A 16,381-nucleotide genomic window follows, 5' to 3' on the forward strand; every position below is an offset into this window, starting at 1 on the left:
CAAGCAGGGGCTGGAGAGAATTTCAGAGACAGTGGCCGCCACCGCCACCAGGGACAGGAAACCCTAATGGCCAGATGATCATCTGCTGCATCGGACACCACATCAGACTAAGTGTGTTTCTGCTTGGTGACTAGGACAGAGGGCAGTGCAGCCTCCAAGTGACATGGGGCCAAAGGAGGACAGGAGAAGCTGAGGAGAGACCGAGACAAGCCGGTTTTGAAATGGGAAACTATTGAGCAATCCACATGCAAAACGCCTCAACTGCTGCCAGCTCCCTCCCTGTCGTGACCATCGCCCAGCCCAGGGCACCCCTCGCTCCTCCTGGGACTCGTGCGGAGCCTACTCAGCCTCTGTACACATGCTGGTGCCCCATAGGCAGGCTGCCTCTTCTGGGCAGCACGTCACCTCTATGCAGTGGGAACTCGGCACCGCCCAGCAGTGGCTTCCTGCTGACCCAGGCGAGCTGAACCTGCACCACTCACCCTTGCTTTTCTCTCATCTCACGTCTTGCCACTCTGTCCCAGCCATGCCTGCCTTTCAGTCACCGGTGGCATCAGCCTCTTTCAGATCTCAAGGCTCCAGCATGAGTTGTCCCCTCTGCCAGGCAAGCCTCTGCCACGCTCCTGAGGCCAGCTCCTCTTCATTCTTCAGGTCTTGCTTAAATGTCACCTCCTTAGGAATGCCCCCATGGGACTCCCAGCCCACCTCCCATCTAAAACAGTCACCTGCTTTTGCCCATTCCCCTCACTAGCAGGCAGGCTCCATGGTGGACTGGGAACGCTTGCTGTTTTAGTGTTTGTCAAGTCCAAGGTAAAAATCTGTCCTAGAAACTAAAGGTGATTCTGAGCAGTTTTTTTTAACCCCTTTATATTTAATATGTCAAATAATTCAATATGATAGAAAGTCTACCACATAGAATAAGTCTGACAAGCTGCCTCAAAAAAAAAAAAAGAAAGAAAAAGAAAACAAAAACCACAACATAACCAAGACTAAATTTACCAACTAAACAAAAACAGGCTTTGAACAAGGCACCAAGGATATTCTGAATTTGGTAAATACCCTAGAAAGATACAGCAGTTCCCTTCTTTATTCAGTTGAAGGGAAGAAAAAGTGTCATGACTAGATTGAATTACGAATTTACATCTAAACTTTTGAAAATCTAAGAGAACCAAGTTGATTACATCAACACTGTAATTGTGAAAGATGTATCAGAGGGACAGTGAACTTCAGACAATCATCAATTTAAGAGCTCAAATTTGAACATGAGGAGTTAACAGAGAAGCGCTAGGCAGCTCTTATAGATGTAAAATATTTTATTTGTAAATGGTGATCTTCTAAATCTGTGTCCACAAATTCCAAAACCCATAACACTCTGTATACTTCAAAAAATTCAATTTTTGCCAACATTAGATACTATTATACAGAACAGAAAACAACAAAAACCCGGTAGGACAAATACTGGTAGGATGTCAGGATATTGTACAAGAGAAGAAAAATATTCAGGAAACAAATTTCATACAGCTATTTATCAAGAGAAAAATATATACAATTGATTTATTCTGTAAGATAAAAATACATCATGCCATATACAAGTTCAGAACTGCATCACTGAATATACCAACAGTTTACAGTCCACTTGAATTGTGCACACAAAACTTCATTTTATACTTAGCCTGTGAAGTGTCAGTACCAGAATTTTAAGTACAAAATAAAAAGCTAACCTGGTTCAAAATGCTGATTAAGTTTCTACAAGCAAACACAAAACAGTGTTTTTTTTTTTATTAAAGAAATGTAAACAAACAGTTCATACAAACACATTTTAAAATTACATCTTCCAAAAACCCTATTGCCAGAGTCCTGCAGCTGTAAGCATAGTCACATCTCCTCTTTTTTTTTTACTTTTTCAAATTTTTGTGTTAAATAGAAGGCTAGAGGGTTAGATTTAAGTTTCTGCTACATGATCCTATTATGTTTACATGATTCTCTATGGCCTGAAACAAAGTTCTAATCAAAACTACTTTTGCTGAAGAAAAAATTCAGCCTCCATTTGGGTGTATTTTTAAGCAGTTATTCACAGTTATCACAAATTGTAAGCACAAAAAAACCTGACTGAAGAAGTAGGGATGCAACAATATAATATGAAAAAATTAGTTTAAATTACCAAAACAGCTATAAAAGTTGTAGCATACGCCCCGCTCTGTCAGAAGGAAGGTGTATAAAACCATTAAGTACTAATAGACTGCAGTTTCCAAAAAACCCCAAACACTCTAGGTTGAAATTTTGGTTATTACATAATTATAATGGCATATTTTATAACACAAAATTATATTGTAACATCCCTATGAACATTTTATAAGCACCCGAGCTGCTGCAGAGCCTGGTAGCATTTGGTCAATAACTATTTTTATACTGTATTTTTTCTCAAAATATTTACATATCTGTACAAAGTAACAGGTTTGTTAGTTCTGCAGGGAACAGCAGCAGCTTGGCTTTCTTCTAACTTTATTTAAAAATAGCTTCATTCACTTATTCAATAATAAATACAAAAGTTTCTCTTATTTTACAGAAATCAAAAACTACAATAAACTGACTCATGGAATCAAGTATTTAAATGTATTTAGTGCAAGTTATTATCCCTTAGCTCTATCCCTAAGGAAGTCATTTCAGTACATTCCTTGTTCAGTGGTGTCTACTTTATTTAAAAACATTTTGAAGTTAGAGGGCCTGCCCCTTTTTAATAAGGCCGTGGCCAGCACTCTCTGTCCCCTTCGCTGGTGATTTCAGTCTTACATTCATAGGAAGGCCCCCGCCCGGGGCAGGGCAGCCATCGGCTCTTTGCCCCAGTAAAAGTTTCTCCTTAGTGAGACTAAAAAACCAAAACTACGAAACCCACCCACAAGGGAAAAAAAACAAAAAAGAAAGAAAAGGAAAAGAAAAGAAAGCAAAGTGCTGGACCGTTCTGTAATTCTGTTTCACCTCGGCCACTTTAGGGGCGCTGCCTCTGTCAGCTTCCTCCTGGCGCTGCTCTAACCTAAAGGACCGAGGAAATCAGAACTCCCAGAAGCTTTTTCAAAAAGTCATAAAACAGAAAACAAAAATATCTTTCTGTCTGCAAAATTCCAATGGTGTGTTGAATCGCCTCTTCCTAGGGACAAGCCGCCCGCTGAGATAGCAAGGAATGCATTTCAGTTCATCCACTTCCGGCAGTTAACAGCTCCACAGTGACACGGAATCTTGTGCTGGTCATCTTCAAAGTCAAACTTATAGTCATAGCAGAGCTGCCCACGGCAAAGACACAGGGTAAGAAAGGACAGCAAGGAAGGAAATGGCGTTTCTGCCTCCATCTCCCTTGCACTTTAAAACCAGCGAACAAAACAGATGTAAATTAAGGAAGACCTGATTTGTTGAGGTTCCATGGGACCCTGCGCGTGCACAGAGGAAATGAGGGAGGCAGTATTTTCAAACAGCCAGATCTGAGAAAGGGGAGCCTACAGGGAGAAAGCTGTATTTCTGTGACTTCTCATAATGCTGTCCCTGCAGATGGATGGAGGGGACTGGAAGGGCAGCTGCTTTCCTACCCCTCTCCCTGAACCCAGGAGGCTTTCACCTCCCCTCATTTGCTGAATGGGGCATGCAAGTCTGGGTGAGAGGAACTGCCCTTGCCAGCTAACACTGTTTTTCCTCTTTCATTGTTCCACACTCAAGACTGAAAGGATGTCTTTCTATTTAGAGGTCACCAAATGAACATCTCAGACCAACCAAGGTAGGTGGGAGTCTGCATGAGTCCCACGGTATAAGCCTCACTGCGTGGCCCCTGCAACCCCCACCACCCCAGAGAGACCCAGCGCTGCGAAATGAAGGGGAGAACCAGTAGTAATTTCTAGGTCTCTTCTGATTGAAATTATTCTAGAACACTTGCTGGAAAGACCTTCTACACAGAAAGGAAAGAAACCATTGTTTATTGAGTAGCTGTTCTTGGCAATGATTCCACTGCTTGCTTTCAGGTATCTGCTAAGTCCTTACACGAAACTGGTAAGGAAATCATCTTCTCCGTCTTGCAGAAGATAAAATAGGGGCTCAGATTAAACTATTCACTCAAGAATATTCAAGTAGGAAGGGGGCAGGCGGCCCTGGGCTCAGGTGAGTCTCTTCTGACCACCATAGTAGCCATCGGTTACTGGCACCATGCCAGGGCTCCCACACCCGGCCTCATTTACACGTTACTTTGAGATGTATAATGGGCCTTGGGTCTAGTCAGATCCTTATTCTTGACTAAGAAAGGAGATTCCATAAAGACCCAAGATACAGATAGAATCCCATGAAGGGATAGGAGCACCAGCAAAGTCAAGTCACTCAGGTGCCTCACTCCCCAAATGTGGGACGTTCCCTACAGAAACCAAGCCTGCTGCTCAGTAGGCAATTCCAGAACCAAGGTACCTGAATCATGATGGGAAAGACCAAGTTGGGAAACAAATGCAGCAGTTAAGGCCAATAATAATCCCAACAGGTGAGATGCTGGACCAGAATCTCCTCTGAGAGCACAGAGACCAATGGCAAGCTTGGCACTCGGCATTTTGAAGACAACACACACCTGGACTGCTGGAGAATGTGTGGATGTGAGCACTTGGTTAAGCATGCACTGATCGTCAGCGTGAGCACACAATTCTCAGCAGCACAGCTGCCCAGATTTGCCGCCCATAGCCCAACAGTGCCATCCCAGGAGCCACGGCCCTCTTGGAGACGGACGGGGATGCTCTTTAGAGAGGGGACGCTGCCAAACTGTCCAGGTTAAGGGGATAAAGAAGGATCCTATGGCACACAGAAATGATACCACCTGGGTGCTACGCAGATGCTGAACCCATGGCACAGAAAGGAAGGGGGAGGTGACAGCAAATGCTTACAGAGCTGCCATGTGGAGGAGGGTGGAACTGGAATGCCTGAAGGGTGAAATATTACAGGGTGGGAACATCTGGCCTACTATAGAGAGAGTTTTTATCACAACAAAGAATTGGGAAACAAGTGAGCAAGTTACCTCTGTGAGGAGGAAACTATTCACCCAGGATCTAGACGACACGGCAGACACAATCTCTCAGACTCTTACCTCTTCTCCTTTCTGGATTCTCCGATTGGAGCTGATGATAATTTTGTGTCCTCTCTCAAAAGTCACCACTTCAGCCACACAATTAGGTGCACATGAATGGTTGATATACCTGCAAGCCACCGTGTCAGAAAACTATATTGTAAAACAGCTGGAAGCAGCTTTAAAAACTTCCCATTTGCTGAGAAAGTTTTTGCTAATTAAATTTCTATTTGCCCATTAGTGGAAGTACAAATATAAAATTTAAATAAAAATTCTCAAAACTCATTTGCTCTGAATTTTTAATCGCTGCCAGGCTGTAGTGAGAGCCTTTCCCTTGGCTTCAGTGTTCACCACACCAGCACTGGCCCCCTGAGCAAAAGCACTCCCCGTCAGGTTCCTCGCTGCCTCACCTCGCAGGCCCTCCTGTGAGCGTCGCGTCAATCACGTGGTCGTTATCCATGCGGAACATGTACACACCACGGTTCTGAGGGAAAAGTCAGGCAGTCATCAATGTCGATCTGAAACTCCCGTGTTCCTATCCACACCAGGAGGACTCAGTCGACACTGAACGGAACAGCACCCTGATCACCCTTACTGTGGATATTCTATTAGGCACAGATGACATTTACATGGCACAAATGGAAAGCATGGAATCAGCAGGTTGTGTGTGAAGCCAGGATCATTAATTTACAGTCATCTATCAGAGTAAACCATAACACCAATGGAAAGAGATAAAACTGATAAAAATACAATAATATACAGATACTGCTTTTGTTTGAAGCTGGATGCAGCATGACAGACTTCATTCTGCCTTTCGGGGTGTTTGGCTGGCATGGAGAAAGGGAGAGGGTGATGGCGCTGTTTATACAATCGCAGGGACCAGACACCTACCTGAGACTCATAAAGTTTCTCTTTTCTGTTTGCTACTTCATTTCGAATGATAGTCCCGATATACTCAATGACCATGGTGTGCTTCTCAATGTCTCTAGCAGCATACAGGCCCAGCCCCTGAAAAAAAACAAAGTGTTTATATACTTCCAATTTATTTGACAACAAATCTATTTTCTCTTTCTCATACAAAGGTTTTACCCCTTGGGTCTTATTAGAAGCCATACTGAAGTTTCACTTTAACTCAAATCATTTTTGAATATGCTATTTTCTGAAATTTAAAAAATTGGACATTTTTACTACTTAAAACTAGGCCATCACTAGCTTCTTCCTATGTCTTTTTTAGCACTAAATTCTTAGGGTCTATGTACAAATACTGTGGCTTAGCTGTCTTATGTATTAGACTATCTAATCTTCCAGATTAGACAGCTGAGTTCCCACCAACTAAATAAGCTTATTGACTTGTGGTGTTTATTTTACCCCAATACTATTTCAAAAAAGACATAATAAATTTAATAACACAGAAATCGGGCTAACTATAACCGATCACTGATACTGTAAATAGTATCTGAGCTTCCCAGGAGCCAGGGCAAAGAGCAGACACAGGAAACGTCACTCTGCTGTAAATATCAGGAACGTTGGAAACAAATGAAGCTCTTGGGGAAGGCACATTTTTCACTAATACAAAATTCTGAGGCTGGGAAAGAAGTCTGAAATGGCTGAAATGGAAGCAGCTCTCACTGTGCAGCTTGTACTCCCCTGCTGGTGGCCTGCTAGGTGCACTATTTTAGGTTGGCAGCACTACTTGTAGAGAAACATACTAAAAAACTATGGGTCTTTCCCATACATAGTTGTATTTTCTTGTCCCAATTTTGGGTTTTTGCTCTTACTTTCGACTAGAAGGCAACTGAATGCAAAAGTACTAGACTAGATGTACTAGACTAGATGCAACTGAATCAGAAGTACTAGACTAGAAGGCAATTCTAGAACTGAACTGAATTCTAGAATGTAGCAACCAGCTGCATTCTAGTCGGAATTCCTAGGACCACGTGCTGCCCCAGCTGCGTCCTCATGAAGCACATCCGGGAACACACAGTGGGAAGGGCCATGTGACTGACTTTAGTATGTGAACTGACTTATCCTCTGAACAATCATCTTTGGTTATCTGTTCTACTCCAGATACAACTCACAAGTGAATGAACCAGATAACACACTTAGTATGTATGGAGATCAATATAGTGTGGTTTCAGAATAAACAAGATCAGTGGAAATGAAGAGATTCCAAATAGGCCGGGCGCGGTGGCTCACACCTATAATCCCAGCACTTTGGGAAGCCAAGGCAGGTGGATCGCTTGAGGTCAGGAGTTCAAGACCAGCCTGGCCAACACGATGAAACCCCGTCTCTAATAAAAATACAGAAATTACCTGGGCATGGTGGTGCGTGCCTGTAATCCTAGCTACCAGGGAGGCTGAGGCAAGAGAACTGCTTGAGTCCCAGAGGCAGAGGTTGCAGTGAGCTGAGATCATACCACTGCACTCCAGTGCAGAGAGAGACTCCAGAAGCTGAGGCATGAGAATTGCTTTAATCTGGGAGGCAGAGGTTGCAGTGAGCTGAGATGGCACCACTGCACTCCAGCCTGGGTGACAGAGTATCTCAGAAAAGAGAAATAGATCCCTGCATATATGAAAATTTAACATATAGTAGTAACTGGTATTAACATTCAGTTTATAGTCTAGATTTTGTGGGGTCAAAAGAAGAAGAAAAGAGCTGGGCGTGGTGGCTCACACCTGTAATACCAGCACTTTGGGAGGCTGAGGTGGGTGGGTCACAAGGTCAGGAGTTTGAGGACCAGCCTGGCCAATATGGTGAAACCCTGTCTCTACTTTAAAAAAAAAAAAAAAAAAAAAATTAGCCGGGCATGGTAGTGCACACCTGTAGTCCCAGTTACTTGGGAGGCTGAGGCAGAAGAATTGCTTAAACCTGGGAGGCAGAGGTTGCAGTGAGCCGAGATATTTTTTAAAAATTAGCCAAGTATTGTGGTGTGCGCCTGTAGCCCTAGCTTCTCAGGAGGCTGAAGTAAGAGGATTGCTTGAGCCCGGGAGATCAAAGCTGCAGTGAGCTGAGACTGCACCACTGCACTCCAGCCTGGGTGACAGAGTGAGACCCTGTCTCAAAAAAGAAGAAAATAAATCAGTTAAATATGAGTGGGTTACTTCTAAGTGGCCCTTCAACAACTGGTTATCCAATGGAAGAAAATGAAATTATATTTAAAAAATTTTATGCAAGAAAAACTCTACAATACATATACGATCTAGGGTCTTGACCAAGACTAGATGCAACAGAAAATTAGGTATATTTGTCTATATAAACATTAACTTTTACAAGAAAAAAGATGTCACACTTGCTGGTAGGCAAAGGGTATTTTGTAGGGGAAAATTCTGAACAGTGTAAACTGCTACAAATTGGAAAATGGACAAAGGATATGAATACGCAATTCCTAGGAAAGCAAATCCAAATGGCCAACATGAAAAGCTGCCTATTCAATTAAGGTAACAACGTCAATCTATATTTATCAGGCCAACTCAACAAAAAAATAGTAACACCAGCCACAAATGGGAAACAAGAAAATAGTCTCACGTGCTGCAGGAAGAGGTGTGCAATGAGGGCCTTGTTAGAAAAGCGGCAATATCTATTTAAATGAAAAGTTCACACACTTTTACACAGAAACCTTACTTTTGGGAATATAGCCCATAGGAGTGAAACTATTAATTCATTTTGATAGTTGTACAAGATATAGCAACAGTTTGTTATGAGAAAAATTATAAACACCATAATAGTGCAATGGTTTAACTGCAGTTCATCAACACTATGGAACATCACATAGCCATTCAAGAGAATGACATGAAGCGACCTCAGTTGATGTAGAGGGACCTCTGAGTATTACGGAGAAAAGGAAGATGGAGAAAAAGAAATATAACATGATTCCATTTTTATATATGTACATAAAAGTGTATATATTTCTAAGATATTAGCACAGAAAAACAGGATACGTATTAGATCATCCATGGGATCCCCAGGGAGGTGGGCAGATGGGAGGCTGGCAGGATGAAATGAGTAAACAGACAGAAACCAGAACTCTCAAAAATGCTTCAGGTTCAAGATGACAGGCTGAACACAGTTAAGATATCCACTAAAATCACAGTAAAAGCACATTCCTCAAGAACACGAATGGGTATAAGAGTGAATGGACTATTTAAAATGAAAAGTAATTGCCTTAGCAGGAGAAAGCTACAACTGGAAGGAGGAGAGGCAAAGCACTAATTCACCTACAGAATCTGAGAGAGGCTCAACAGAAAGGGGCAACAGCAGAGAAAAAAACAAAGATACTCCACTCATAACGCAGAAACAGAATGTCAAACATAAAGATCAAGAGCAGAAAGGGCTCGTAGCTAATCTTTAAAAATGGACAAGAAATATTAGCAAATAAAGTAGAGGAAGTCTCAGAAAGAACAGAGAGACAAGGAAACCAAAAACAGAAGGGGAGAAAGGATATAAGACACATTATTCTCTGGCATGCAAGAGAATCACTCAGGGGGCCCCACCTCCAGAGCTGGATTCAGTAAGGCTGGGCTGGGGCCCCCAAACCTGCATGTCGTAACAAGCTCCCTGGGTGGTGCTGCTGCTTCTAGTCTCAGGCCCACACTTTGAGATCCTGAATCTCAGGGGTCTTCGTGTAAACACAGAGGGAACAGAGGGGCAGAACTTGCAAAAGAATGAATACAAAACACATTTCTCAGACGGAAGGTCACGATGCTCCAGGTTGAAAGGGCTCATCAAGGGAGGAAAGCAATCAATAAAAAGATCTTCACTGAGGCGCAGTTCTGTGAAATGTCCAAATATCAATAAAGGGAAGATCCTACTAACGTCTAGTGAGGAGTAAAAGGGTTCCGACAAAGGAACAAGAATCTGAATGAACACAGACAAAGGAATGCTGATCCAATTTATATGGTAAAGATATTTCCCTGGCTGCTGAGAAGGAACTGGATGGGAGAAGACAGCCAGGCCTGCAGTGGTACAGGTAAGTGAGATGTGGATCAGGATAGGGCTGGGAACCTAAGAGTGGATCTGAGAGAAATTTTAGGAGAAAACAGAACTTGATGATGCTTTAGGTTTAATCTGGGGGTACTGAGGCCAACGTACACACACGGTAACATCACTGAGTAATCCAAGGAGCCTGTAGGATGGCGGGGTTTAGGAGCTGGACAAGTTTGATAAAGTAAGAGCTTTGTAATTCCATTCTGAGACATCCAAGGAGAAAAATGCTGAACAGGCATTTGGATATTTGGGTCTGCAACTCAGAAAGTATGGACTATAGGTGTAAACTCAAATGCTTAGCCTATACATGGCCTTACTTGTAAGACAGTCCACAGTCTACCAAAAAACGTGCAATGATTTCATGAAACAGTAGCTTCCAAAAGATAAGGTAACTTCTAAAATGGGTGTACCTTTTGAAAATATTTTCATTTGTATTTCTCTGGAGTGCTTGAAACAGCTCTACTGAGCACTCCACAAATCCAGAGTGTGCAAATGACAACGGTCCCTGCCTCCCGGAGCTCCCAACAAGATGCAAAGGTGCGGATTCCACTGGTCTGCTTTCCATCTGGGGAAGCCGATCACTAAGTTCCAAGACTACAGATTAACTCCCTAGTGTTATGAAGGGACAGGATTTGAAGTGATTTTGAAACAGGTTTCTGTCCGCACAGCTATGTGAAATCATTTTCACATACTGGACGTCAACAGCTTCAGACTGCTAGACTCTACCCTGTCTCTCCACTTCCTGTACACAAAGTATTTCTTCACCTGAATCCGAGACCGTGCCAGATACACGTTGGATTTCCATTCAGTCTTCATCTTCCGGTACTGCGAGGACTTGGAGTGAACAAACTGTTTACTATAAGGTGCATTCAGTTCTCCAGTGACTGTGCTCTGAAATGACTTTGAGGTGCTGGTGCTGTTTAAGGTGTGAGGCCTGCAGACAATGGCATATCAACAGGAAAAAAATAAAAGGAAAACTGAAGATACCTCTGAGTAATGCCCAAAACCAGGTTAATTCAAATTCTTACTAACAGAAACATACATGGAAAGCTGCCTAGCAGAGACACACGGCGAGTTCTCTTATGTAATTGGGCACATACACAGCCAGACAGCAGGGTTTGTAAGCAGCAGACAAATCAAGCACAAGAAACCACTAATACGCCTAGAAACCCTGGGCTGTACTATGTGAAGTTAAAACAAAATACCTTAACACAAACCTCTTGACATGGGCACTCATTTTAGGTTCAGAACGGGCACAACCTGTGGGGTTAACGGCAAGAGGAAGTTCCATGAGAGGATTTCGGCCGTATCGGAAGGTATAGTTTTCACATGCCTCAACCCCAGGTAGCTGAAAAGAAGCAAAGTAGACACAAAGTCAACCCATCTGATGGAGACTACAATCTCAAGCTGGTCAAAGGATGGCCCACGACAGAAATAACTTGTCAACATTTTCCTCGATAATAAAATGGTCTTCTAGCTTGTGTTCAAAATATCAGCCTGTAGGTAGATCTACTTAAATATGAGTAAGCAAATTCAGTTTCAAAGCCACACTTAGGTAAACCCTGCCAAATGCTCCTTGAAGAAAAAGATTAGCCCATGCAACAAACACTGGCTGACCAATGTACACGCTTGTGTGATTTCAGGGCCTGCCTATTCCAATACCCACCAACACAGGGCATGTAGTGATTCGCATTTAGTTCTTTCACCTGGATTAATGCCAACTTTTCTATCTCTGTCTGGAATTTTACAATTAAGAATAGCTTAAAAATCATTTATAAGGTTTCTTTCTTGATCATTTCTCACTTCTTTCAACTTGACTTTGATATGATGAGGTTGTCACTCTCCATGTCCTGGGAACACAGAGCATAGGTGTTAACTCAAGGTTTACTCAAAGTAATTTACATGTTAAACGTCTTTTCTGGAATACATTGCTTGTGAAATTTATTTCTCTACAGTCATAAAAGATAAGCTTCATTTAGGTAGGGCTATTCCAAAGAAAACAATTAGGCACATTACTCAGTGCCTTTTGGGGTTTCCTCTGCTTCTCCAAAGAAAACACACCAATGATATTTTTATTCTTGAAAACAACGCCTTAGAATCATATAATTTTCTAAAACTATTGTGTAGATATGGTTCAGTGAGACTCACTGCCAAACAGGCTTGTAATCTTTTAAGCAAAGAGATGTCAGAGGACATAAATCAGTGCTGCTGCGATCTACTGCCCTCTAGTGACTTCACCCTAGGAAGAGGGCAGGAGAGTGGCCATAAATACCCAGTGTCAGGAAATGGGCACACCGACATTCTGAGGTGGGAGCAACTTTAGAAAGGCAAGGGAAGAGGAGAGTGTCCTCACCCATCCAGCACACCCAGAAGATGTGACAAGCCTGGTGTCCTTCACCCCTGCTTGCCTCCAGCCTGGAAAAGAACCTTAAGTTTGTTAACTACCTCACTGGTTGAGTACCACGTACTGAGTTCTCCCGATAAATCACCAATGCCTTGTTTCCTCTAAGACAAACGGGTTAATCCACAGGCTAAGTCACTTTCTGAAGAGTGCCACAAATGTTACAGCATGTGTTCAAGAGGTCACACTGAATTAGGAAAGCAATTCCAATCTCAAAGCCTGACCAAGACACTCACTGATTCCGCTATGCGTGCCACTGCAGAGACGGTCAGGCCAAACAGATCCTCTCCTTTTAAATATGCTGGGAAAAGTTGGAGCATTTCAGACTTTTTTCTCACACATGCCACAGGCTCCAGTATCTTATCCCAGACACCTACATAGGGACAAAAACATAATTTTTATGGGAAATAGGATACAGTATGAAAGACAAGAGCAAAATGAATAATAACCACTCACAAAGATTTACTAATTTCCAAATAAATCCTGTTGGGCAATAATCTAATAAGTCTGTTTGGTAATAATCTAATGAATCTGTTTATTAAATGGTAGCAATTTATTTTAAAGACCTAAATTTTGGAGAAAATAATAGATTAAGGACATTAAAGTGGAAAAATTTAATATAACTGAAATTCATGTGAACAGTTCATTACTTTCATACTGGCCATATAACATATCAGATTATAAAATGATTAGTCTAATTGGTAATGTCTATAGGTATGTTCCTTTCCCCTCAGATTTAAAATGTTAAATTGATATCTTCTTTGGAATTATCTTTAGAGTATTTTCAGACTTTTTTTTTAAGTGCTAAACTTAAGAAAGCAGCTCTACATACTTTTGTTTGTGTGCTTTCTACATAAGCAAAAGTGGCAATCTAGACTTAACCACGGAGGTCCAGACTAAGTGTTTAATTTCCATCTCTAAACTGAAGTAGTATCTGATTCTAAGATAAGACAATGTATACAGTATGGTTTAGATGTCATTCCTGCCTTCTAGAAACTGACTTTAAGAAAAAAGGGGGTCCCCGCGGGGTGCAGTGGCTCACGTCTGTAATCCCAGCACTTTGGGAGGCTGAGGCAGGTGGATCACCTGAGGTCAGGAGTTTGAGACCAGCCTGGCTAACATGGTGAAACCCCTAAAATACTAAAAATACAAAATTAAAAACTACTAACAATACAAAAATTAGCTGGGCATGGTGGTGCATGCCTGTAATCCCAGCCACTCGGGAGGCTGAGGCAGGAGAATCGCTTGAACCCGAGAGGTGGAGGTTGCAGGGAGCTGAGATCGCACCATTGCAGTCCAGCCTGTGCAACTAGAGAGAAACTCCATCCATCTCGGGGGAGAAAAAAAAAGGAAAAAGGAGGTTCCCAATGCAAATGACAGGCAAACTTTATCTACAAATCATTCTCAGATTTACTTCACCAACTCTTATGTTCAAAGATATACTGACAATGAAAGTCTTTAGACAACTGTAGAGCAAAGAGAGCAAGGTGTGAGAACACAAAGAAGACTGGCATTTGTAAATGAAAAATTATACACATTATAAAATATAAAATGAACACGAGACAAACATGGAAAACTGACAAAACGCATTCATTAGCCTGACATCAGAGTAAGTAGTCTGCACAGCATGTGAATGGCAGATGTTACCTTTAGGTGAGATGTCACTTAGAACCAGGTCTTCATGGCCTTGTTCCACAATCTTGATGACGAACATCGGGCGCCCGTCCTTCTCCTCAATGGAGCACAGGTAGCGGCAGCGCCTGTTGGCATAACGCGTGCTCCAGTACAGCCGGCTGGCTTCATAGCCCACAGGGAAGAGTGCTTTAGGAGAATGGAATGCTTGCATCTGCTGTGGTAGCAGCTGACCGATTGTGTGGAAGATGAGGCTACCCACGCGAAAGGTATGGTCCCGTTCTCCTCGTTGCACGATGCTAGCAATCTGTCGCACCTCATCACGCTGAACATAGACCCTCCTGAAGACTGCAAAGTAACTTAATTCTTGCTCATGAATTCCCTTTGGTTTGTGCATGGGGCAAAGCATAGTTTTGTCCTTAAAAAACATGCATTGTGCTTTAATGGCGCAAGTAAAGTGATAAATGTTGGTGCATCGAAATCTGTGGCATCCACTAGTGGCACCTGTCTTGTGACAGAAGACGCATTTCATTTGTAGGCCTCTCCTCAGAGCTAGCTCCACATTTATTAAGGCACCAGCCTGAGTCTCATAGACCTCCGTGGACCACAGAGCGCAGTTTAAGTGGACCCACAGATCCAAGTCAAGGTTGAGTAGCCTTGCTGGTCCATCTGTCAATCCATCACCTTCTTCATGACAAAAGCAACATTTCCGATAGTCTTTGGGCACAGGATCAGGTTTAAGGGAAGTGCCCAATTTCTTTAGAAATTCATCTATTTCATCCTCACAAGGTGGTTTAAATGTCCCCTTAGGGATTACAATATGAATGCTCCACTTCTTCCATTTCATTCCTCTCCATTTTTTATTCAGCGGCCTACAGTCTTCAAACCCACCATGGACAGTTCGTAGCCGAGGCTTCAGCTTGACTGTTACCTTCAGCTCATCTGGCTTGGCCTCTACTTTGGCTGCTTCAAAAGCAGGAGGGAAGGCGATAGGCGGTGAGGCAGGGGGAGAAGCTTTCTCTTGGAGCTGGGGGAGACAGTGTACATCCAAAGTGGAGATATTGTTGCTGTACTGATGAAATGCTTTGGAAGGCGTTTCTCTCATAGGTGATTGTGGCAATGAAGGAATGGATTCCTGGGCAACAGAAAGAAACCATGACAAAGAAAAATAATTCACAAGCCCGAAAAGCAATTCTTGTTAAGACAAGAAACTGAGCAGTATGACTAAAGAGGATGTGTGGGGCAGAGGGAGAGTCAGCAGTAAGTGCTGGGGCTCATGCATCGCAGAAACTGACCGTGCTCTAAGGTGCACAGGAATAGAGAGCGGGTGACGGCAGCTGTGCCGCATCCTTTCCAGGCCTTTTCCACAAAGCCAGAATTCTGGAGAATATTCTGTTCTTATACTTTCTGGGACAATCCCTTTCTAACTATATTAAAACCAGAAAAAGGAAAAAAAAAAAAAAAAACCCACAATGCTTTCAGAAGAGCTAATATAATTTGTACAACGGAACAGTGTTTTTTGTTTAACCAAATAAGAATGCTGCAACATCACTTCTTGAGAGCTTATCTCCTCTCTAAAATTCACATCTGTTAATCTCAGGCTTAATCAACTGGCATAAATGTCAGAGAAAGGGAAGGAGCCCCTGTCAACAAATGAATCATATTAACTTTTCTCTGAGGCTTCTCAGCTCTGATCTGGCTACTGAAAGAGTTGAGCTGAGAGGAAATCTCCAATAGCTTATTTACTTTATGGTACAGAGTATCATAAACTAATAAAAAACAACCCATGGGGGCTGCCCTCTTTTCACATGCCCCAATCCTGACAAGGTACCTGAAAAAAGACATGCCTCATACCAAATCAGGCAGGGACTGCAACCAACTTAAACTATATGGTGGAAAAAACCTCCTTGCGTTTAAGCTGATACATTTTAAGGTCTAAATTTATCTGACATATAGCTTGGATTTTATTACAGGCATACTACACACAACTACCTGTTAAAAGGAAGTCTTCAGAATGTTCTTCTGTGCAAGACATACTAGAGCAATAACCTGGATGGAGGACTGACTGGCAGTAATAATGTAAAGTAAAAGCTTCCTTCAAAACGTGATTACGAACATATCATTTGTGTCAACTATTCAGTTGGACACACTCAAATTACACAAAATCAAGTAAAGCAGACCTCTTTCACCATACTGTGAGCAAAATGTTTTCTCTTAAAATGCACACAGATAATCTTAAATTTTACCTTTAAACAGGTTTTCCTATCGCGGTAACATCAATAGA

General features: G+C 42.3%; 1 protein-coding gene across 10 annotated transcripts in view; it reads right to left on the minus strand.

The window, feature by feature from the left end:
* Positions 1-1,295: 1,295 nt before the first annotated feature.
* The window catches only part of KMT2C (lysine methyltransferase 2C), a 305,698-nt gene continuing 290,612 nt past the window's right edge, over positions 1,296-16,381 (minus strand). For 4 of the 10 annotated variants that reach the window (XM_030933358.1, XM_030933362.1, XM_030933363.1 and 1 more), the window contains 8 exons: positions 14,113-15,232; positions 12,702-12,838; positions 11,270-11,412; positions 10,830-10,998; positions 5,972-6,088; positions 5,491-5,564; positions 5,102-5,210; positions 1,299-3,278 (listed from right to left, as the gene is read on the minus strand). In XM_030933358.1, the coding sequence (XP_030789218.1) occupies positions 3,186-3,278; positions 5,102-5,210; positions 5,491-5,564; positions 5,972-6,088; positions 10,830-10,998; positions 11,270-11,412; positions 12,702-12,838; positions 14,113-15,232 (1,962 nt within the window). In that variant the 3' untranslated portion in view covers positions 1,299-3,185. Of the gene's footprint in view, positions 3,279-5,101; positions 5,211-5,490; positions 5,565-5,971; positions 6,089-10,829; positions 10,999-11,269; positions 11,413-12,701; positions 12,839-14,112; positions 15,233-16,381 lie in introns of all 10 variants that reach the window. The other 6 variants (XM_030933366.1, XM_030933365.1, XM_030933364.1 and 3 more) reach the window with 2 other exon arrangements.

Source organism: Rhinopithecus roxellana, chromosome 6 (assembly GCF_007565055.1).
Source record: "Rhinopithecus roxellana isolate Shanxi Qingling chromosome 6, ASM756505v1, whole genome shotgun sequence".
NCBI lineage: Eukaryota > Metazoa > Chordata > Mammalia > Primates > Cercopithecidae > Rhinopithecus > Rhinopithecus roxellana.